Raw genomic sequence first — 24,630 nt, 5'->3', positions numbered from 1 at the left:
AGACCCCAGGGGCACGGTGTGAGGCTGGGATGCATGAGCCCCCTTCCCATTCTGACCCTCCCTGCAGGCCATGCTGATGGAGGGAATCCTGAGCTCTCTTTTTTACCTTCTGGGAAAGCAGTTTTGCTCAGAGGAGATCTGATGCCCCATCCTGCGTCGTTGTCCCCCATCTCCTTGTAGTGTGTCCCCCGCCCCCTCCCTCCCCCCAAAAAAAGTGACTCATGGTCAAATGGCTTCAGGGAATCACTGGCTTGTGACGAGCGAGGGGTCCTGAGCTGCTGCTGCACCCCAGGAAGGGGCTGGGCAGGAGATGCAGAGATGCTCAGCCTCCTGCCCAACCCATGCTGCGGGCGGGGAGGGACTCAAGGACACCCATGCTGGTGGAGATCTCAGGCTGCTCTGCTCTAGCTCCTGCTGCTCACTGGGATTTCTTTGTGTGGCAGGAGACGAGGGTCTCCGCTTCCAGGCCAGCTCCTCGACAGCCAAGCAGGGGCTGGTGGTGGGAGAGGCCCCGAGCCCCCGTGGCCTCCTGCACCCCTCACAGCAACGTGAGCTTGGGGCCGCAGGCTGAGCCTTCAGAGGAGGAGTGGGGTTCTGAGTTGTGTTCAGCGCCGGACGTGGCCCTCAGGGCATATGTGAATCACTTTCGGTTTAATCTCTGATGAAAACATAAGAGGATTTGGCATCACTTTAAATTGTCTGAGCAGGGTTCTTATTTCCTCAGATCGAAATTTGGGGTTCTAGCTCAGGGAACTTAACCAGAAAAGTATTTCATTTTAAATTCTTCCTGTTACTGAATGCTTAGCAGAGTATTTCCTAATAACTGCTGGAGCTTGTAGAGGAGCACTACTGAGAGAGCAAGAGGCACTCTGAAGAAATGTTCCTACAACAAAGTACTTCAGCACTTGGAATTAATGCCACCCTCAGCTCTCAGCGGCAAGTATCTTCTGCTGAGTGTCTGGATGCTGCTCGTTCGTGCAACGTGTTGGTGGTTTGACAGAATGTGGGGGAAGGGTCGCTGAAAATTAAGACCAGGATTTCATAAGTGACTGAAGATTTGCTTCTTGGGTGTAATTTGAGGCAATTGTTGTAGGTTTGCATTTCACACTTTCATATACTCCTCAAATAAAACTTCGGGCTCTTCCTAGGTTTCTTTGGGCCAAGAGTGAGAAAAGCTCCCCAAAGAAACGAATCCTTTGTAGCAATAAGAGGAGGTTGAAGCTGGACTGTAGGTAGAACCCTCTGGGTTCATTTCTGCTGTGGTTCCGTGACAAAGTTCATGGGGTCACATTTGATGTGACAAATCACAGTTACTGTCACATCACTCCAAGATGCTGTGCATCGTTGAGGTGTATCTGCTCAGCTTTCCAAAGAGCACATGGCTGGAAGAGACAGATTTGGAGACCTGTGTCAGCTTTCTGCTGTGCTATGGTGTTCTGCAATAGCAGGAGAAACTGCTGAGGTCCTGCAGCATCGGAGAGGTTTGGTCTGGAGGCAGAACAGGCATTTCCATCCACAGGTTCAGGGGATCCCCAACGTACTGGGGTGCCAAGAGTATCCATAACTCTTGATTTTGCCTTTTCATAACATGCACTGGCTGGGGTCTTTCTCTTAATGTGTGTTTTGTTTGTAATGCAGGGTGAGGAAGGCCCTCCCAGTTTGGAGTACATCCAGGCCAAGGACTTGTTCCCCCCAAAAGAGCTTGTAAAGGAGGAAGAGTCATTGCAGGTAAGGAAGAAAACAGAAACCATCCACTTCAGGATGTAGCAGGCTCTGTAGCATGAAATCGGAGAGCACTTCTCCAGCCCAGGATGCGCTCCAGAGGCCACTGGTTGGCCAGCACTGTAGGTCACACTCACACTGGTGAGCCCTTCATGTGCATGGAGGCTGTGGGCAGCTGCTCGGTGCCTCCTCCCCCTCCTTTCCAGCCCTGCCAAGATGCTGCAGTTCACACGGCGTCACATCTGCTGCTCAGATACAGCTGAAGCATGATGCAACACCGCTGTTCTGGGTATTCTTTGCTCTCCACCTGTGCTGGTGGTGAGGAGCTGTGATGCTGTATCACGCCGCAGCAGGCAGGCCCTCTGTGGGACTAGTGGCATATCGGAGCTAGGCTGTGCTCTCGATGGCAATAGCGTGCCGTATTGCAACAGCTGATCTGACTCTCATGTACATTGCTTCTGGTGTTTTTCTGCTGCAGAGCTGTTGGAAAGAGAAACCAACATATGGAAAGAGAAACCTGGCTGGTGCCAACCTCATGCTGCAAGAGACCCTTGAAAGAGACCCAGGTGCCACTGCTGCTGTGCAGCAAGGGCAGCGGGAGCTGAACATCCCAGTGTTTCTGCCTTCTTTCGCACAGTCCCCTGCCACCTTGTCCCAGTGCTTGTCATCCTGCTCCTATGGCCAGAGCCAGGCACGCAGTGTATGTTCTTACTGCTGCTGCAATGGTCGAGGATGCTCAGAGATTGGCATTGTTTCAGTAAACAATGCTGGTAAGAGCAAGGACTGAAATGTGACAGCTGGAAGGTTGACTGGGAAAGAGCAAACGCGGGCTGGGAGGCGTGCAGAGGCTGTGGGTCGGTATCCTGATGATGGAGCTTCTGAGGTGGCTCTGAACTGAGAGCACCTGGAGAAGAGCACGGCCTGCTTGAGTAGTCTTCGTGGAGGACCATAAAGTTCGCCCCTCCCAAAGGATAATTCGCATTCAGTAAAGAGAATAGTGATTTTTAGTGTCTTAATATAAAATGAAGTCTGAAAGGGAGCCATCGACTGATAACAAGCTGCATTCAACCACCGACAGTTTATTCCAGGATTCCCCTGTCAGTTCTTGGAGCTTTACCATCCCATCTCTAATCTCTCTCCCTTCTGTTGCTGTGTGAAAGAGCCACGTAAGCAGACAAAATATGTGCCAACTAAAAACAGCATTGGCAAGTATGCGTAATAGACTGCAGAAATAAAGAGAGTATATTTTCTTAATGTCAAATAATTAATATTTCAAAGGTTTTCAGACAGGTGCCAGCCTAAGGTTGTTATTTTTTTTCAAGTAACTTAAGAAGGGAGAATTCTTTAGGACAGTTGTCACTTGCACAATCACATCTGAAATCCAGGAAATTCAGTTTTTAGGTATCATGTATTCAAGCCGTAGATACAGCTTAGAAATAAAGATAACGTGGCCTGACCTGTATTAATAATAGTAAAATGAATTGTTTCATAAGATCCCCTGGCTGGCAAGTAAAGGGTTTTGGCTGAAATAGTTACAATATTTTTGCATAACTGGTTACCAAAATCACCTGGTATAGGTGGCATTCGGGGAACAAAAAGGAGTCTGCTTAGCTAGGGCAAAGAGGCCTGATGAATTCCAGGCTGCTCCGCTTTTTTTTTTTTTCCTTTTTTAACAAGGATAAAAAAAAAAAACAAAAACACATTAGTCTTGGCCATCTGCCAGGATCCCCTGTTTTAAAAATAGCTACAGCATGTCTGGGCTGATAGGGAAAATCAGACAGACGTTTGATTTATCTCCACCTAGATTAAAAGAAAAAATACAGGTAGCTTCATCACGGTTTCCTCGGTCTTACAAAACACTATACACAGAGATTCCTTCACAGCCTTGTTAGCAGAAAGTGTGCCACCCTTTGTTTCGTTTATTTACCTGGATTAGTACCCAGGGGTTCTGTTGGGGTGCTCCTTTGCTCCTGTGGCGCAGCAGCATCACATGCATGACTGCACCTTGGGTAGAGGACTCGAGCAGCATCGGGCTGCATCTGGCACTGTGCAGAGCCTCCCTGGGGCTCCTCCTCAGCCCAGGCTGTGTCTGAGGTGGTTCCCTTAATCACACTGCCTGCATCAGTGCTATGTTGACCTTCTGTAAGAAGTGGGGACCGTAAGGCCCCCACCTTGCATGCAGTACCCTCATAGCCAGGTGCCCATGGTCGGTACACGTAGTATTTGTGGTGCACACCTCTCTTCTGCAAGTAATTGCCTCCCTGCAGCTGTTCACTGCTTCCCAAGGCATCCTTGGCAGAAGAGCTGTCCAGCAGGGCTGGGCAGTGGGTACCAGCGCTGTTTTGTGCTCTCAGCAGTGCACAAAAAGCACATCGATGTGATTTCCCACAGGAGATGCATTGTGGAGACAGTAGGAGGAGCAGCTCTTGGCATTAATGGTGTGCAAAGTGCTCAGCATGTGACCTAACTAGTGGTGTCTCCTTTCCAGGTCCCGTTCACTGTGTTGCAGGGCGAGGGGGTAGAGTATCTTGGCCACGCAAATGATGCTGTGATCGCCATCTCCAACTACCGGCTTCATATCAAATTTAAGGATTCTGTGATCAATGTAAGTCTGGATTTGTCCATTCCTGCTTCCTGAACTGTAATCTCATGCAGTATTTTGGGATGGGGAGTTGGGGAGGTATAAGCCATTTGTATGGTTTGCAGCCTGGGAACTGTGCCTCTTAAAAGATGCCAAGCCTGACATCTATTACTGCTGGTCACGCGGTTGCTGTCCTGCTGCTGCATTTTGGAGGGCAGATGGGGTTTTCCTATAGATGATAATTAGGTCTTTCCCTTGCTCTTCATTTTGAAATCCAGCATTAAGCTCAGGGGTTTTAAGACTTGTTCAGGTCTCTTATAGGCCAGAGGCTGGTCTACCTGGCACTTGTCTTATTTGGATATCAGCATCCTAGAGTCAGCCAGTGGGAGCCTGAGGCTTTCTCTCACTGTATTGACATGCCGTCTTTTATTGTAGTCTTAGTTTGGCTCAGTTGCCTGTGTTTATCTAGTTGTGATTTAGTCAGTAACTGGCTGATGGTGGGAGACTAGCCAAGGACAGAACAGAAATCAGAATAGTAATCCTTAAAGAGACTCTGTGCTGGATCATGATGCTTCGTAAGCCTTGAAGTGGGTTTGTAGTTTGGGCTAGGAGCTCGTGTTTGTTAACTGAGCCATGGCTGGGAGTGATGGGTCTATGGGCTGGGCTGCTGTTTCTGCTAGTATGATGTCTTCTCATGCACTGCTTCTGTCCCTTGCAGGTGCCTTTGAGGATGATGGAGAGTGTGGAGTGTCGGGATATGTTCCAGCTTCACATTGTCTGCAAGGACTCCAAAGTGATCAGGTAGCCGTTGCTATCTTATAGATGCCACTGCAGTTGCCATGATCAGCTCTGGTGTCTCTCTTTGTTCTGTCATTGGAATGAAGCTCTTTATGGTCAAGGTTGCTCTGTTTTTTTTTCCTAGGACTTGGTGCTTTATTCCTTTTTCTGAGCAGAGCTCCTTGCCTTGGTCTCAGCTGGATATATGTACCCACTGAGTATGATTTGCATTTGGGTTTGCAGGTGCCATTTTTCCACCTTTAAGCAGTGCCAGGAGTGGCTGAAGAGGCTAAATCGAGCCATTGCCCGCCCTGCGAAGCCTGAGGACCTTTTTGCATTTGCCTACCACGCGTGGTGCTTAGGAGTCTGTGTTGATGAGGAGGATCAACATGCCCATCTCTGCCGTCCAGGTAGGCTCCTGACCCATCTGCTTCCTGTTTTTTTGTCCAGAAGCACAGCAATGCAACATGAGCTATTGTTCATAAACCAACGTCTTGCTGTGTCTTACTTTCTGCTGTGGCCACAGCCCAAGTTAATCTTGCTAAGGGCCATCCCATACCTAGCCTAGACATCCAGCTGATATCCAGATGCAGCTGGCTAACACAGACAGTAAAAGGAACAATAAATAATAAACACACTAAGGAGTATTTTGAGCCAGCAGCACTTAAGTCCCCTTTACCCTTTCTCCTTGTGAATGAAGAAAACATCCCATCCTTTAGTACTTTCATCATGATAATGAGACAGCTCAAGCAGTCTTGTCCTTTGACAGTAAATGTCATCAGCATTGAGGCAGCATCACTAATATCAGTCCATCTGCAACTCTTCTCCAGTGCTTAGAAATGTCATGACATTCCTGTGATAAAATCTGCAGAGATGTCTGGCTCATTTTTACTCAGGCACAAACGAAATGTTTGAATCCATAAAGAGGAAAACAGAGTTGTGATAGTGCCCTCGTGTGGATTGGAAGTTTGCCCTCCTGGAACACAAAGTTCACTTGCAGTTGTTTTCTCTTTGAAAAGCTTCAACATGAATAAAGGGAAATTAAACTGAGTGATAAGCCCTGCTTTAGACTTAGAAAAGTGTTGTTATTAAGAGAGAAGCAGTAGCCAGAATGACGCAGGTTTGGATGGAGGGATGGGGGATGAATAGTATATCTGAAAGAGGTACCAAAAAGAAGTTGGTAGAGAAAAAGGTAAGATATGTATCCCTGCTCTGCCCCCAAACACCAGCAATTAGGAGGTATTTGATGTCTCTCCCATACAGAAAATACTATTATCCATTATAAGTACATTTACCTGCAAAAATTGTTGCTGCAGGATATGAATGAGGCAAAGAACATTTCAGTATTTATTTATTAACAAGATTTGTCACTTGAGCACCAAAGACATCCAGTATTTGTACGGTGAGGCTAAAACATAAGAGGAAACTGAGTCACCCTTTGACAGAGCAGTCTGAAAAAACTGCCTCTGGAGTGGGCTGCCTCTGCCATTGGCTTTCCAACACCTGCTTTGGAAGCCATCTCCATCAGAAGGAAAACACAGATGAAATTAATACCACTGCCCCCAAAACATGCACTGAACGGGAAGACTATTTTTCTGCTGCTGAGACTGAGAGGTGATCTGACTTGACAAAATAGGCAGAGGAACCCATGCAAGGGACAACTCTTTTTGGCTTCTGAATCAAGAACCCTGCTGTCCAGCTGTCCTGTGGTTTCTCTCCAGCCTGTGATAGTTGCTATGGAGCTGCCACTGATGTTTAAATTTTATCAGTTCTGCTTAGCTGTCAGTAAATACCCTATGCTCTACCATTCCAGGAGACCACGTAAGATACCGATTCGAGATGGAGCTGGTGAGGATGGGCTTTGACTTACAGAATGTCTGGCGAGTCTCTGACATCAACAACAATTACAAGTGAGTGTTTCACCACTAGGCTCTCCCCGGTCTCCTCTTTCCTTTCCTTCTTCCCTTTGCAATCCCCATGCAGAGCAGTGGATGAGTCAGGCTCCAGCTAATCCTCCTTTCAGGTCTTGATAACCCTCAGGAAGATCAGCATATGAGCCAGACCCCCTTTCTTTCCTCCTTGAAGAAGGAGTACACTCCAAACATCAGAGCTAGCAGCAATTGTAAATGCTGACTCAGGTAGTTTATAATGTGGTGGCCATAATTTATCCTTGAAGGCAATCTAGGGTCTTGGAGAAATCATTCATCATAGGGTTGCCTTTCTGGTCAGTCTTTCTAAAATGCTCACATTGAAAATTGAAAGGTTACATGAAGTCAGGCAGCCATTCACCTGTGTCAGGAAACTGGGGACAAGCCAGTGGAGGGCTCTCAAGGTACTGAGAAGTCTGGAGGAAGAGCTGGGTTGGTTCAGCCTGGTGAAGGAGAGGCTGAAGGGTGATCTGCTTACAGCCTGCAGGGCAGTTACAAAGGTGATGGAGTGAGACTCTTCTGACAGTGGAAGGTGAAAGAACAAGGGACACTGGCCTCAAGTTGCAGCTTGGGAGGCTCAGATTGGACGTGGGGGAAGTGTCCTTCTCCAGAAGGGGGAAGATGCTTTGCTGGGACAAGTCACCCAGGGAGGCGGGAGGTCTCCATCCTTGGAGCATTTCAGGTCTCAGCTATTCTGGTGTTGGATGTGGTTCCACTGTGGGCAGGAGGTAGGAGTGGAGATCTCTGGAAGGTCCTTCACCCAGCACGTCAGTGATTCTCCCCTGTCTTATGCTCCTGGAGAAGAGCTCTTGGAGAAGCGCTTCCGCATTCTTTGCAGCAGGTGGCATTAAGCCAACAGGTTTTTATTAAGCTTTGACTGACATGTTCATTTCTGCATTCCCTTTCATCCTTTGCTTGAAATGACTGGTATCTGTCAGTCTTTTCGGTATTTCTCAGACAGTAAAAACATCCCCAATCACCTTTATATTTCCAGTTTCTTGTGGAGACCGTGAGAAGCCTCAGGTATGCTGACCTGGGGAAATCCCTGTGGAGTTTGCTGCCTGCTACCTTCTCTCACGTGCTTCCTCAGGAATCCAGGCATCAAGCAATCTGGGCTTCAATTCATTTTCTTCTTATCCATACCACATTATTGCTTCTGGAATGTTACGTGACTTTGTTGACAGCATTTACACAGTTTTTCCAGGAATTTCAGATAAAAATTGTTTTCCTGAACTGCTCAGTTTCAGAATGCACAACAGGTAGGTCTGTGCTGCAGGTGCAGTCTCTATCTTTGAAAGCAGCCAGGTTTTCCTTCCCTGCTAGGCTTTGGGATGTGATTCCCTCTGACTGCTTCAGAAAGTCCAGCTTAGATCAACCACCTGTGGTTTGCTTCCTGGGAGTTATGACCGGCAATGCTCAGCTATTAGCAAACGTCTCTGAAGACAGATGTTTGGTTTTCAACCAAACCAGGGAAGAAAGAACTTGAAAGAAGTTCTTAGCAAGCTGGATGCAGGCCTGGTTGTGCTTTCCTTGGGTCTGCTGAGTTCCTCCGTGGGGATCCTGGCAGGTCTCAGCTTCCTTTCTCAGCAGACATCTCAAGATCTTAAAGGTGTTGTAATTTGCTTGTGCAACTCAGACACCAGTTCTCTCTTGCTGCTCCAGGGAGTGTGTCTTTAAATCCTGCCTTGGCTTTTGATCATTACCACCTGCCTCTATTCACAGGAATCAGGTTACTTTTTAACTGTTTATAGTCCTTTTTATCTTTTATTTCCCAGCATTGACAAAACAATGTTGTTAGAGACAGGATACTCCAAGGTAATGACTTTGTTCGTTGTCTTTCAAGTCTGTTCCGAGATGTTCTTATCTGGTAACTATTATCTTCTTCCTGGCGACAGCCATCATAAAAGTAGAGCTATACAAGCATATAATAACCACTCCTTCAGTCATGATAAAAGTTATACTCTTTCAGCACACAATAATAATAAAAATATTACATAATATCTCCATGGCTTTTACATCCCCAGTGATCTGTACACCGAGAGAACTGTGCATGCTCTGACATAGGCCAGCTAATGTACCCATGCTGTCTGAGGTAGAAGTTGTTTTCATGTTGCCCATGATGCTAGGAGAGTTGATGCACACATAGTTCCTTCAAAAATAAATAAATAAATAAATAAAGAAAGAAAGAAACAAACAAACAAATTCACCTTTTTTTTGCTGTTGATGCTTATCTTCAGCTTTGATCTTTTTACAGTCACTCACAGTTTTGTTTATTTTTGGTTTTATGAGAAAAAGCTTCCTGGAGTGCTGTGGTATTGTTGAAGATATCCGATGTTTCCTACTCATTTCTGTGACTGCTCTTAATTCATAGTTTGACTTATTTTGTTAGACTTCTCTACAAATCTTAATACTTTCCTCCACTTTCATGGCAAAGGTGATGCTTCATGTTCTTGCATACTGTGAAGGAGGATCTCTCACTGGGGTGGTTGTTGCCTTTGTGGCAAGCAGATGCTTCATCTGTCCTTGTCTGTAGGTGTGGCTAGTGCTGATTTATGCATTAGTGTTGTTAATGCCTCTTTCTGGGATCTAACTTCACAGTTTCAAAAACATTCCATTTGCTAGTTTGGGTCAGCATGGTCCATGAGTCACATTGTTTCACTGTTCATTTCTTTCCATGCGCAGTGTGAGCACATTACACAGCACAGGGCCAAACATGGGTCCCTTTGGGACTCCCTTTCTCACAAAAAATAACCAGTTACATTCTGTTACTGTTTCTTGCTTTTCAAGGGTTGCTGTTTCTCAAGAGGAGCTTCTTTCAAGTCTTCAGTGAGCAACTTGTGTAAAAAAAAAAACAAAAAAAACCAACTATGAAAATCGAAATCCACTGTCAGCTTCGCAGTCTGTATCTACTTGTTCAGTGGTGCCTGCAGCAAGCTCTAGATACGTGACATGCGACCTCCCTCCACAAAAGCCATTGTTGACTCTTCCCAAGTGCACTGTATTTACCCTTGCACCAACTGTGCAGTCAGTGGCTTTGTACAGAAGTCAGACTTGAGAGGTTTCCCACATTCACCCCAGAGAGCTTTTTACAAAATTGATACCAAGTTTGCCACCTTTCATTCCTCTGGCACCCAAGCCAATGTAAGCAATAGATTACGCATCTCAGTTAATCATTCACCTGGTGTGCATTTGGGTTGCTGTAGCAATGTTGGGTATTATCCAGTCCTGCTGATTAGTTGCTCTTCATTCCTAGCAGATAGTTCTACAGCTTCCCCTGCTGAAGTTTCCACATTAATCTATTCTTGTCCCTTGTCCCTTGCAAAACAGGCATAGGTCTGGCAACTTCTTTTCTCTGTGCACTCCTCCAATGATCACCGGGATCATTGTAGATAGTTTCGACTCTCTGCTGTGATCTTGCTTATCTATCAGACCTCCGAGGTGTCTTCATAGTTTTAATCTCTTAATAGGGCATTTCTTGAAAACTGCATGATTGCCTTGTTTTTACTGTTTTTTAATTGAGATTCACATTTGGCTCCTCTCAGGTTTGTGTCCTTTAGAAACGTTTCCCCTATTTGAAGGATGTCATTGTATTTCTAAAATCCTACTTTCATTCACCAACTCTGCCATCTCTTTCTGATCCTTTGATGTGTTTTATATTACATTGAATAGCATATTTAATTAAGCATCGCATCAACTGCAAGCTTTTTCTTTTTGCTTCCTTTCTCTTGAAGTATATAAAAATGAATCTTTTCCTCTTTCTGAAGCAGACTTCTACCACAGTGAGAACCTTTTTGCCTTTAAATGTATTTTTGACTTCTACTGTGCAACGATTGCTGCAACAAAGTGATTTTTCAGTTACCCTGTTTTGGAGCAGCGTTGTGCATGCTTAGGACCAAAGGAAGAGTTATATATCTTTTGTATTATTTGGCTGGTACCACCAAGAAGCAGCTGATCATTTCTAAAAACGTAGCCTTTGTCTAATGTGTTATCATGATGCTTATGTATTTTATGTGGAAGCAATGCAAGTCTCCCATTGCAATTTCTGCCCTTGCAGCCTCTCTGAATCTCTTTCAGCCTTTCATGGGTATTGCTGCCGTGCTGCTGTGGTCGTAGTGTACCCCTAGTACTATCCAGTTTCTCTTTAGGGTTGGGATTTCAGTCCATGCACTTCTTGCAATGTGTGTTGATGCTGGCAACTCTTGGCCTCGCAATTTCACCTTCAGTTTTACTTGGAACAGACAGGATTTTGTTAGATCAATCTATTCTGGTCTTCCTACAAAGCTTCTACTCCAAAATCTAGGGTACCAGTGATAATCTTCCTTGTGCCAAGTTTATAAGGTGCTGTTAAGCCAACATACTTCTTTATCCTGGCTCTTTGTGTCCTCTAGCCTTAGGAGCACAGGTCTGTTTATCTTCACCTCAGTGTCAATTTTTGTGCACCCTCCTTAAATTTGGCTTAACTTGTTGAGGCTGTCCTGTGTTCTAACCTGAATTTTATTGACTTGATCCTTATTGTTTTTGTAAGATTACAGAGTTTGTGGCTTAACTCTTACAATATATGCTCCTGTACTGAAACACTCTTGTATTTATTCTCCCCAGTTTTTGAGACATCTTCCATAACATTTCATCCTAAGTACCAGGAAACAGGTTCTGTTTTGATTTAGATGAAGACCATTCTTTTACAGACCATGGCTATTCAAAAAATCCCCCCAGATCCTAATAGGTACTAATCTTATTCAACATTCCATTGTTCTTGATCACACTTCAGTGCTTTTCTGGTTTTCTGAGCAATTTTACAAGAGGAACATGAAGCACTCCAGAGAGTTCTACCACACACAGCTGTCTGTCTTCAGCTTCTTACCCAACAGCTTAAATTTTCCTTACTGGATTCTCTTTCCATGCCCTATTGTTATTGTCCCATAGACCAACCTTGCCTTCTGTCCAGGGCTTTCTGAGAAGCTGTCTAGACACAGTGTGAAGTGACATTTCTAACATGTCAGGCAGGTCCTTTCTACCATCACAAACCAGGTAACATCAGCTAGGGTAGCCTGGATTGAGGGGAGCACCAGGCCATCCTCTGGAGCTTACCTGCGTGATAGTTTCACCCTCCTCAGTTTGCTTCCTGTCTGCCCCAAAACATTCCTTCGAAAGATGTGGGTTATAGCCTGGAGCTGAGACTGCTCTTTGATGTTTCTTGTCAGGGCTTTGTCTGCCTGAGCTGCTGGGGCTCTGCTGGTCCGGCATCCAGGCGGTGCTTCCTCTCTGAAGCCTGCAACCTGTCTGCCCGCATGCAGCCACATGCTGGGAGCCCAGGGGCAGAGCAGTTGCTGCAGTAACCAGGAAGCCCCTGCACTCCTGAATTTTCACCTGTGCATCATTTTGTTTGCATTGCTCTTAGCTCCTTTCCCCAGCATGCTATTTGGATTTCCCCATCTTTCCCTTGGCTGCTGTCTTGTCCTACTGTTAACATACACTACAATTGTTTTTTTTAACGTTTGGGGAGTTAAACATTTGTAATCACAGAATCGTCTAGGTTGGAAGAGACCTCCAAGATCACCTAGTCCAACCTCTGACCTAACACTAACCAGTCCTCCACTAAACCATATCACTGAGCTCTACATCTAAATGTCTTTTAAAAGACCTCCAGGGATGGTGACTCCACCACTTCCCTCGGCAGCCCATTCCAATGCGTAATAACCCTCTTGGTAAAGAAGTTCTTCCTAACATCCAACCTAAACTTCCCCTGGCACAACTTAAGCCCATTCCCCCTCGTCCTGTCACCAGGCACGTGGGAGAACAGACCAACCCCCACCTCGCTGCAGCCTTCTTTAAGGTACCTGTAGAGACCAATAAGGTCGCCCCTGAGCTTCCTCTTCTCCAGGCTGAACAAGCCCAGCTCCCTCAGCCGCTCCTCGTAGGACTTGTTCTCCAGGCCCCTCACCAGCTTCATTGCCCTTCTCTGGACTCGCTCGAGCACCTCCATGTCCTTCTTGTAGCGAGGGGCCCAAAACTGAACACAGTACTCGAGGTGCGGCCTCACCAGAGCTGAGTACAGGGGGACGATCACTTCTCTCGACCTGCTGGCCACACTGCTTCTTATGCAAGCCAGGATGCTGTTGGCCTTCTTGGCTACCTGAGCACACTGCTGGCTGGAAAATCCTATTGCCTGTTCCCCACTCCCTCCCTCTCTCCCCCCCCCCAACTTCTGTTTCAGCCAGACTGCTTTGAACTTCTGTGAGTTTAGCTGTGGCGCTTTGTTACTGCAGCTCTGTTTCTTAAAGAGTTGTGTCCCCTCTGCTATAGCTGTACATGCTTGGAGTTTATCTAGGTGACCAGATTGGTAGGGACTTGCCCATCACATTTATGTCACTGCTGGCACATGTTCAGATAATGACCTCACTAAATAAGATATTATTTCAGATCTCCCTTGTATCATTTTATTGTAGCACAGACCAAACCATCATTGCCATCTTTCTAGGCAGAGATCTACATCTTTGTCATGGAGGTATGTAAAGCTTGTCAGTGGTGATCTGTTTCCTAAAAGGGCCAGATAATCATTTACTAAACATAGTGTGCATTTCTGGGTTTGTAAGTAATGCAAGAAAACTGACCCCCACACACACAATGACTGTTCCCCTAGACCCTCGTGCACATTTAAATCCAGAGCATGTTCTAAAGGCATCCTTGGGAAGTGCTGGGATACTTGGCATGGGTCCAGAGGTGAGGCCTGATGTTAAGGGAGGCTGTTATCTCCTAGCTCATTCTTGACAGCATTTTTTGGGTTACTTTTCCTGTGTTGAAACTGTACTGAGACAGATATGAAGAGGAAGAGCCATGCAGAGTTTGTGAAAATGTGAAATGCTCCTGCACTCTCTGTACAACTTGTCTAGTACATATTTTAGTCACTGAGTTCTCATCTTGCCTTGCTGCTATCTTTTTTCCAGGCTTTGTTCCAGTTATCCCCAGAAGCTGCTGGTGCCTGTCTGGATCACGGATAAGGAGCTAGAGAATGTGGCTTCATTTAGGTCATGGAAGAGGATCCCTGTGGTTGTGTACAGGTAAAAAAAAAAAGCAAAAGAGCATGCTCCCCAAGTCCCCAGTAGCTGCCCTTTAGACAGGTCTAGGAACTTGGTCTGTGATGGTAAAGCAGGACATTCTCCCAGAGAGAAAAATCTTTGGTAAGTGCTGCTTGTTTCCTGCTTTCATTTAGATCTGAGGAGAGAGGTGACTTTCCTTCTGTGCGAGATGCAGCAAGAATCCCATGTCAAATTCAGGTTCTCTTTGAGTTTCAAAACATTGTCACAAATTGAAGTGTGCCTAGCTGTTACTTTGAAAAGAAATCTTGGCCAAAATGAGCCTGCTGCATGGCCCTTCAATCAACGACTTACCACAGCCTGGATATACATTTTAGTACCCACATGCAAATCATTCCTGTTTTGACTGAGTTGTGAGAGTTTGAAAACAGAGTTTGAAAAAAGAGTTTGAAAGTAACAGGTAGGATGAAATATTTGCATGTGGCTGAACATCATTGATTCAATAACTGGTAAATATGGAGAGTACCTCTTCCCCGATCAGAGCAGCCTTCCAAAAATTACCTATACATGAGGATGCATGACACTAGGCAGCAAACAAAGCAGGGCTTTTCAGGGCAGGGGGTTGATTTCTCATTAAGCATGTCTTCTAGGAGGCTGACATGTTTGAACCAAATGGGACGTTGGTTGCATAGGTGTGCAGGAAGATACCTCACCCAGTCAGTGTATGTTGTAATGTATGTTGTGGTTTCTAGCAACAGACTCAGTGTTAGCAACTATTAAATCCAAATATAAAAAGCTTTGAAAATGTCAGAGTTGCATTATAAAGGAAAGCCCTGGAAAGCAAGAAAGCCAGGAAACAAAACCAGCAAATTTACACATACCTTAACTCTACATCTTTGTTTTACATGGTTTGTGTTACATGCTGGCAAAACAGCGTGCTGTTTCTACAAGAGCTAAATTCTACAATGAAGTAATAATGAGCACTGGTTATCGCATGGAGCCTCCCCCTCTTTGCAGCCGAGTCAGCTAACAAGTTAATTGTATTTGTGATTACTTCTGCTAAAAATGGTCTGGCGCTGGAGACTGTGTGCTTGTGCACCTGAGGGCAAAGCCATGTCTTTTTCTACCCTCTTAAAATTATTTTGTTCAGCGCTTTATAATATCACTATGAAGGTACCCAGTAATTTACAGGTTGAACTGCAACCTTTTGCAGCCTGGTATCAGATTAGAAGATGCTGACAAGTGATGTTATAAGATGGGTCCAGGCCTTCCCCATTTCTCTCTCATTTTCACGTTCTCTTTAGCCTTTGCCTTCAAACTTTATGCATTTGGCCAAGAGGGTCTATGAGGGCCATGGCTGCTTCTGGAGTACCTTGTGCTGTGCCAAGGGGAAGGGGCAAAATGCAGAGCCTCACACTCAGCTCCTCATCACCTACAGCTCAGGGGAGAGGGCAAGTGGCCTTGGATGAATTTATCCCAGGGACTCAGTCACCACAGGACTGTTTGCTAGAGTTCAGAGATTTTGGAGAGCAAGGCTGAATTCAACAGCTGACACTCGGATCTGTAAAGCATGACACCAAAGATACCACATTATCAGTTTCCTTACAAAAAGTATAATTTAGCTGGTAAGCAAAACAGAAATACGGATCTCCATCTTCGAGTCCTCAGTGGAGGACATGCACAGTAGAGATTCAGGACCTTCCAGGCACAACTCACTTTTAAAGCAACACAGAGGACGCAATCAATTATGTAGTTGACTACAGAGGCAGACGGGCATTGTATGCCAGCCGCTCCTCATTATTACTCTGTCTGCACAGCCACCTTCAGAAGACCTTGGGACTACATTAGCAAGACAGCTTCTCACAGAAGCTCAGCAGTTGCCTTTGACTGTGTTCATGCTGCGGTGAGTGTCAGGGAAGCAGTGGGCAGATGTGGACATTGCTGCAGCCCCATGCTGAGCATTGGTCTCAAGCTGGTCAAGGTGGAGTGAGCCAGGGCTTTCATCTGGTGGCTGGGAAACAAAGCACTTGCATGAATGCATCTCAGGTGGGAATCTTTAGGTGATGCTGAGAGGCAGCAGCTCCGTAAACCCTCTCAGCAGTTTCTCGTGTTTTAAGCTGAGCTGCTTGACTTTGCGTAGTGGATGAGAACTCCTATGGCCAGAATAACAGTCAGGAAAATCAAGATGGCATGTGCTAAGAACATCACATCTGCTCTAGCCTTGTGCTCTGAGTGAATCTGGGAGTAAAAGATCAACTGATAAGATACAAGGCATGTCATACTCCAGCACTGGATTCTGAAAGGGTCTTGAGTCATCTAGACTAAACTGAGGATCCCTGGGGAATACTTACATCCACATAAGTTAACATGCTATGGCACGTTCTACCATTCCAGTTTCAAGAAAGGATCATTTTTCCTCGGGGAAAACTTCCATTAAGAAAAGAACCGAAACTTCATACACTCGTGTTGTGAAGATCTGCAGGAGACCACAGAATCAAGCTAGCTATGTGTGCTTCCGTGGTCTAGGAAGCTCACTGCAGGCTCGGTTTTGGTTTTGGTTCTTATACTGGCACCTGCTACACTTTCTGCTTACTGATGTCTTCATGCTCATCAATGTTGGCCATGTTTCCTCGTGTTTATTAGCACATCATTACATCTCTTGAAACTGGTTACCTCAAGACCATGCCCTGCCCAGTATTTGTTGCGCTGCTCAGAAGCCTGTGGTACCAAGAAATTCTCTAAATGTAGTATGACACTTTGGCCATGCTTCTAGTAATGCATTGGACAGGCCATCACTGAGGTGGCCTCCTACAACTCACATCTACACAGCTACAATCTTTTCCTACCCTCTGCACCCCAAAATGTTACTGTCACATCCAAACAGGCTGCTGGGAACAGTCCCTGGCACAGCACCTGCATGTCCCAGAAACGTGCTCGGGCGCTGTCTGGGAAAGTGCTAGTTGGCACAGGCCGAAAATTGTGGGTGTGATAACAAACAGGCTTGGATGATCACAGGCCGGTGCTTAAGTCCACACCTTGGCTCTGTTTCATTTACTAGTATAAACAAAGCCTTTGCTGCTGTCTGTATTATCCATCCTTCAGTGATCCCAATGCCAGAAATAGACCTTCTGGGAGCGTAACTCACCTTGCAAAACAAAACAGCAGCAGAGGATGGCACCAAATGAGAAAAGACTCCAAAGTATTTCGAGTTAGCTGCATACGAATATTGTTTTTTGGAAGTCTTCAGTTTAGAATCTTCATCAGTATTAACTATGGGATGCCATTAGCAATAAAAACTTTTTCAGTGCTTACTGGTAAGTTGCTTCAGGACAATCTTGTCTCTGAGGAGCAAAACCATTTCTACAAACTGCAGTAGCTGCTGGTGAGATGCCACTGCTGTTGAAAGAAATTCAAAGTTTCAGTGTATTTTCTGGATGTACTGCCTTACAGCAAGTAATGTGAACAAGCATTGTCATCCACTGTGGAACAGCAGAGCCTATAACAGGGGGATACCAGCATGAGGAAAAAGAGACACCTTCAAGAGTTCTTCTACTTTTAGCCCCCACCAGTAACCAAACAGCCTTTGAGTGATGGCATGAGGCTTGTGCTAGTGTGTTTTAGGATCTAGGCTGTTATGTATTCTGCCACCAATGCAGGTTTTTCAGAGGTGTCAACCTTCAAAGAAAATATCTGTCAGATGTTTTATCTCTGTCTTTGTTCTTACTCCAGCTCGTCTTCAGAGAGGTGTCACATGCGGGGCAGTGGGACAGGGAGGGGTGAGTGTACAGGGCTGTCCAGGTTCTTGTCCCCTCCCTGAGAAGGGCCAGGCACCACGAGTAGCATCTTGAGGAAGTGTAACAGACAGGACAGGGATGCAGGTATTCTGCCTTGCTGTGTCTTTGGAGCAGCCAAAGTATCTTAGACTTCCTGCGGCATATATTCAGGAGAATGTATGGTTGTGTTTCATGGTCACTTGGTGGACCTACCCACTGTGAATTAAATATATTTATAATTCCGTATCATTGTGGCAGTGAGTCCACTCTCTGTTACAGTTGTGGATGGATTAGAGAAAGAAGCTTGTGTGATTGTGAAGATGCAGGTGTGTGATGTGGTGTCATAGTATTTTCTGTTTTATTCTTTTCTTAATAATTCCTTGCACATTCTTAACCTTTCTGCTTCCTTTGAGCCTTGAGCTGAGGCTGTTTAAGAACAGCAATGACTTCAAAGTCTTTGAGATTTGGCAGCTTATTGTGCATAACTGTTTCATGTCATAACTGGGATACTTATTGATCATCTTTAAATACTTTTCAATTATTATTGTTACATTTTTATCACTCAGTATCATGAGATCCTCTGCATTTTTTCCAGTCAGCTATGACTCTTGGATAATTCTGTAGCACAAGCAAAATTTGTCACATAATCATCCACTCCCTTTTCAGGCCACTTGTGACTGACTTGACAAGTATGTTCATATGAAAAAATGAGTACTTCTTTCTATTTCAGACCTTCTGCCAGGCCTTGATTAGCAGCAGCCAGGGTAAGGTTCACATTAGTAAACACCAGCTCAGGCCTCCACCCAGAAACTAACTAGTCCGATGCTGAGTGAGTTAATCTTTCTAATTTACAAGCACTAAATGAAATGGTTTAACAACCAGTACATAATGTAAGGGAGGAAAAATGTGAAAATAGAAGAACAGAACAAGAACAGAACAAGTACAAGAAATAATTCTGACTTTCCCGAAGTACAGCCATATTTATTGGAACTTCTCTCTAGTTTTCTAGAGTTGTAATGACAAGAACAACTGGCAGCTTCCCCCTTGCTACAGAAACTCTGGATCATTTTAGTGGTGGTCAAGATCCCAGCACAGCCACTGGTCCCAGGGGTGCAGTTGCCGCCATCCGCTGGCACTGCGTGTTCCTGACAGCCACTCCTGCAAAAACTGCAGCAACCTGCTCCTCTGCAATCTCGTTTTGCCAGCTGTTCCAGCTCCATCAGCCGCTCCTGTGCTACTCATAGCCATCTTCTGTTCCTCAGTGCTGAGATTTGAGTGACAGCCTCTGTGTCACTGCTGTCGTTATGAATAATGGTTATTTGAAATGCCCTGCCCTGTTTCACTGCTTAACTACAAGGGTAAATGCAGCAGATGAAGCAGTGAGGAGGGTTGCACAAGCACTGGCTGTTTGTAGATGTGTGGGGAAGTTTGCTGGGCTCATTCCTCACCTCTCCAGGGGGATTCATCCAGCTCTTGCTTGTTTTGCAGACATGTGCGCAATGGGGCAGTGATTGCACGCTGCAGCCAGCCTGAAATCAGCTGGTGGGGCTGGCGAAATGCTGACGATGAGTATCTTGTGACATCTATTGCCAAAGCCTGTGCCTTGAACCCTGGAATAAAGGTACCTGGTGGCATGCCACACAATGGAAGCAGTGATGGCAGCGAGGCCTGTGAGGCTGACTTCGGTGAGGCAATATGCTCCCTTCTGCTGTCTCTTAAATGTGTGAATTATGGTGTGGTTCCTACATCTAAATATTGTTGTTGCCACTAGCAGGGCCGTTACAGTGAAAGATTTAAACCTGACATCCAAGTCAATAATCTGGGCCCTGCATGTGGGACGTGTCTCTGGGCTTGTACGCGTCCAGTGTTGGGTTGTGCTGGAGGCCTGTTGTAAGAGGGAGGGAGGTGCCAGGAACTCAGTCGTGCTGTCTCTGCAGACTCGTCCCTGACCGCATGTTCAGGTGTGGAGAATGCTGGAACTCCTCAGAAGCTGCTGATTCTTGATGCCAGATCCTACACCGCAGCTGTGGCCAACAGAGCAAAGGGAGGAGGCTGCGAATGCGAAGGTACACAGAGATAAGCAAATCCCAGTGTGTTGCTCTTGAACCTGCTGTGTTGAGTGGGCCCTGGAGCACAGTTTGGGTCAGGCTGGCATTTTGGTGCTCACTCTCTGGGAGCACATTCCCCTTCTCACTCATGCAGTCTGTTATCCCAGATATATTGCTGCTGGCCCACAAGGCTTTTCTAGAAACGCTGCCTACCTTCTGCTAGAGACTAGAAACAGTGCTGCAGGGTACAGCCAAACTATGTGCATAGAGGCACTTGCTGCAGTGGCAGCAGCACTTTCTGAATGTTTTTGTCTCTGTTGTGTTCAGAGTATTACCCAAACTGTGAAGTCGTGTTCATGGGCATGGCCAACATCCACTCCATCCGCAACAGTTTCCAGTATCTGCGTGCTGTTTGCAGCCAGGTACCAGACCCTAGCAAGTAAGTGACCTTATTCTAGCTAAGTTTGATGCCATATCTGTTAACGTCCTGTGAGCTTTTTTTCTTCCTTTTTCTTTTTCTCCACTCCAGATTTCTACCTCACAAAATGGAGGAAAAGTGCTCACAGTGCTTAAGTGGTGCCCATTTTGATCCCCAGTAATCCAGAATAGATAGTATCACTGACTCAGTATCACTTATCTATTTATATCCTCTGATGGTTTCAAAAACATAGCTGTTTTTGGGGAAAACTGAGATTAGGTGATGGATTCTTTGTAGTTATTCACAAACTGTCTAACTCTTCTTTTGGACGTTTTTAAAAAAGACACTGTTTTTTTCACTGCTAAGGAACCATCTCCTTGCTTTTTGCACACCTTCTAGCTGGCTTTCTGCCCTGGAGAGTACCAAGTGGCTGCAGCACCTTTCTGTCATGCTGAAGTCAGCGGTGCTGGTCTCCAGTGCAATTGACAGAGAAGGGCGTCCAGTGTTGGTTCATTGCTCAGACGGCTGGGACAGAACTCCACAGATTGTAGCACTGGCAAAGATTCTTCTGGACCCTTACTACAGGACCATGGAGGTACACATTGTGCTATTTTGCTGTTTCATGTCTGCTAAATGACAGTCTGAGTCTCCTCAGAAAGGAACAGAACTGTATTTAGCAATTAGTTTAGTGGCATTTCAGAGCTGCTCTTACAGGTACTGAGTTTTTCTATATGGTCTTCCTGCGTGTTTTCAGTAAACTATATACCTCATTCCCAGTGTCGTAAGACACTTTGAAAAACAACCTGTTGTGCTCAAGGTGCAGCCGCTTCCCTGTACTTCTTGTGTTCATTCTCGTGGCTGTTTGTCATACAGAAATAACAGTTGTCACTTTGTTTTTGGAAACCTCTGACATTCATGTAGCTTTGCTCCCAAACCAAGAACAGATACAACTTTCTTTGCAGACCTTCAGAAGTCCTGCGATTTCCTGGCACTGCTAGCAGACAGAGCTTGCCTTGTCTTGCTAGGTGCCTGCAGCAAAATTGCCTGCAGTTAGTTTTCTCTTGTGTTCGCAGGGTTTCCAGGTGCTTGTTGAATCAGATTGGCTGGATTTTGGTCACAAGTTTGGTGATCGCTGTGGTCACCAGGAAAAGGTGGAAGATCAGAATGAGCAATGCCCAGTTTTCCTCCAATGGCTGGATGCTGTTCATCAGCTTCTGAAGCAATTTCCTTGCCTCTTCGAATTTAATGAAGCTTTTTTGGTAAGAAATATGCATGCAAACATTTCTTTATTCCTTGCGAGATGTGAGCAGAGGCAGAGAGAAGGCCATATTTTACAGCATTATAGTTGAAAAACAATTCTTTAAAAATGGGAAAGTGTCTGAGTACTGCCTGGATTTCTGCTGGCATTCCTGACATACCTACACTGTACGGGTCCAGCCCTGCACTTTGGTTGTGGTATTTTGACCTGGTGCTGTATGTGTAATGCTCCTGATGGCTTCTTGCAATTTCTTCTTTCTCCCAGTAGGGATTGCAGGCTTGGAGTACCTTGCAAACTGGGCAGTGATGAAGGTTTTATATTGTCTAATTTCTATGAATCACTTCTTCTGTGGGTCCCTTTCTAGCCCAGTGAATTCAGATTTTCTGAAATCAGAATTCAGGAGCATTGTTCTGATCAAAAGCTTGATTTGCATCTCTCAGACATACTAAAAAAAAAGGGGGGGGGGACGACAAATGATAGCTATTAGTTGCTGACTTACCAAATAATAGTTTAGGGCCATAGAAGGATGGATATGGTATTGGTTGACCGTTGCTTTCTCTTTAAGCTAAGTGGCTCCTGTTATCCCCAATTTGTCCTGCCCTGTGTGACAGAGGACCACAGTAAGGTCACCAGCTAGATAGAAAGTACATGGACCATCCTAGACAGGTATCCTAGACAGGTAGAAGACACTGCTCTTGGGGACAGGAGACACTGCTTACCAGTGGCCGTGACAATTGTTCTCCTTTTGATGCTGCAGGTAAAGCTGGTGCAGCACACATATTCCTGCCTCTATGGGACCTTCCTTGGGAACAGCCCATGTGAGCGAGAGATGCACAACATCTACAAGCGTACCTGCTCCGTGTGGTCCCTCCTGCGGGCTGGCAATAAGAACTTCCACAATCTTCTTTATATGCCAGGGTCTGAGCAGGTGAGTAGAGCTCCTGGTCTAGTCTTCTGGGCTCTGTGCCTGCCGAGCACTGGGGACTGTATAAAGAGAGACTGGAGAGGTTTCCTTCTATGTTCATCTCTAAACATAGCAATTCTTGCAGGTGCTGCATCCAGTGTGCCATGTCCGAGCACTGCATGTCTGGACAGCAGTGTATCTCCCAGCTTCCTCCCCACATCCTCTGGGACAGGATGATATGGACATTTACATGCCCCCTGGATCTCAGAGCCAGGAGTTCAGTGGCAGATGTTTGGACAGGTAAGAGCCTGGAGCTCCAGTCCTAGGTTGCCTCTTACCCACAGTCATCTTTCCCTTCTTGCTCATTATAGTTTCTCTGTTTTACCTGTTGTGCTTATTATCTTTACTGTGGAGAGCAAGAGCTCAGTAGCATTGTCCCAGCCACTTGGAGAAGAACATGTATAATTCCCAGATGCTCCTAAAAAGGCAGATTGTGGATGCCATCATGTAGTTTCATGCCTTTCAGTTCATGCTGCTGCGCCCCTCTACCTCACCCCACCCCATGATCTCTAATTAGGAACATTTATGTTATCTCAGTTTCAGCTGAAATGAGGGACATTTCAAGAGTTTTGTTCTGAGATTTGCTTTGCTTCTGGGTTCCAGATTACCAAAGACAAGATCTATGGATGACCTGCTTTCAGCCTGCGACTCCAGCAGCCCGCTGACCCGCACATCTAGTGATCCAAACCTGAATAACCACTGTCAGGAAGTCCGGGTGGGCCTGGAAGCCAGGCATGCCACTGCTGAGGGAGCTGAGCTGCATGTGGGAGAAGGCAGCGTGATGGCTGCAGGCGAGGCAGGGGAGGTGGAAGAGCATCAGCAAAATGCCCCCCTGCAAGCCAGCAGTGTTTTTAGCGGCTATGCTGAGCATGAAGTGCATAGCAAGCAACAGAGCAGCTGGGCATCTGTGCCAGCAAGCAGTGTGTCTCTGGAGATGGAAAAGGGAAATGTAACATACATGGAGGAACTGGATGGCGCATGTCCAGCTCCAAATCCTTCCAAGCAGGAAAATGTTGACAGGGTTCCTACCAGCTCTGAAAAGCAATTAGAAACCTGTTGCCAGGAACCCTTGAAGGCTGCTGACTTTGCATGCAGTGGAGGAGGTTGCCTCAAGAAAAACACCACCTGCCAAGACATTCCCAGCCAGGAGTCCCTGGCACCAAGTGCTCCTTGTCAGGAGCTGGGCATCCTCTGCCTGGATGAAGATAAGGGCAAAAGCGACGCTAGAAGGAATGGACCCTGTGAGGAGCCCTGCCGGCTGGGGAGAGTCCCGCTAGAGCAATGGCGCAAACCTATTTCCCAGAGCCAAAGCAGCGAGTTCTCCTTCCTGGGGTCCAACTGGGACAGTTTTCAAGGAATGGTGACATCGCTCCCCAATGGGGAGCCTGCACCCAGACACCTCCTCTCCTATGGCTGTTGTAGCAAGAGGTTGAGCAGCAAACAGCTACGGGTTCCTGGCCTGTGCCTCAGTAGCCAGTGGTCTGCAAGAGAAGGTGCAAAAGCCTCAGTCTGCTCTGGCCATGTTGGCACACATTTTGCAGGCTCTGCAGTGAAGCCCAGCCGTTCAGGGCTACCCTGCCACCTGAAACAAGTATCTGGTCCCAAGCACGTGCCGCCAAAATGTCCTTCTCCTGTGCCTCCTCTCTACCTGGACGATGATGGGCTGCCCTTCCCTACAGATGTGATTCAGCACAGGCTGCGGCAGATCGAGGCCAGCTACAAGCAGGAGGTGGAGCAGCTACGCAGGCAGGTGCGAGAGCTGCAGCTGCGGCTGGACATCCGCCACTTCTGTGCCCCACCAGCTGAGCCACCCATGGACTATGAGGATGACTTTGTAAGTAACTGCCTCTAACACCCCAAGTCCAGCCATGCATCTCCTGGCCAGCAGTGGTCCCTGCACACCCCTCACACTCCCCTTTCCAACCAACATTCACCTTTAGAGTGGATGGTTAATACTGCTTCTGTGTTTCTTCAGCTCCTTTCCTCTGTTTTCCCTGTGCCATGTCCTCATGCCACCCAGAAGCACCTCTGCTTCCTGGAGGCCAAGCAGTGGCTCCTATACGGTTGTGAATGCTTCAGCCCTTTTCTCCTTGGGTGGAGAACTGCAGAGCTAGCCATGTGCCCCTC

General features: G+C 46.3%; 1 protein-coding gene across 2 annotated transcripts in view; it reads left to right on the top strand.

Moving 5' to 3' along the window:
• The window catches only part of MTMR4 (myotubularin related protein 4), a 53,101-nt gene that overhangs the window by 25,292 nt on the left and 3,179 nt on the right, over positions 1-24,630 (top strand). For both annotated transcript variants that reach the window (XM_084299364.1, XM_084299365.1), the window contains exons 3-16: positions 1,639-1,728; positions 4,211-4,327; positions 5,022-5,104; positions 5,324-5,490; positions 6,894-6,990; positions 13,953-14,066; positions 19,304-19,500; positions 19,753-19,881; positions 20,191-20,302; positions 20,681-20,876; positions 21,355-21,540; positions 22,297-22,467; positions 22,589-22,743; positions 23,107-24,337. In XM_084299364.1, the coding sequence (XP_084155490.1) occupies positions 1,639-1,728; positions 4,211-4,327; positions 5,022-5,104; positions 5,324-5,490; positions 6,894-6,990; positions 13,953-14,066; positions 19,304-19,500; positions 19,753-19,881; positions 20,191-20,302; positions 20,681-20,876; positions 21,355-21,540; positions 22,297-22,467; positions 22,589-22,743; positions 23,107-24,337 (3,045 nt within the window). The remainder of the gene's footprint in view (positions 1-1,638; positions 1,729-4,210; positions 4,328-5,021; positions 5,105-5,323; positions 5,491-6,893; positions 6,991-13,952; positions 14,067-19,303; positions 19,501-19,752; positions 19,882-20,190; positions 20,303-20,680; positions 20,877-21,354; positions 21,541-22,296; positions 22,468-22,588; positions 22,744-23,106; positions 24,338-24,630) is intronic.

Source organism: Netta rufina, assembly GCF_964035555.1.
Source record: "Netta rufina genome assembly, chromosome: 21".
Taxonomy (NCBI): domain Eukaryota; kingdom Metazoa; phylum Chordata; class Aves; order Anseriformes; family Anatidae; genus Netta; species Netta rufina.
Note: the sequence above shows the minus strand (reverse complement) of the source record. Positions and strands in the feature narration are given on the sequence as shown.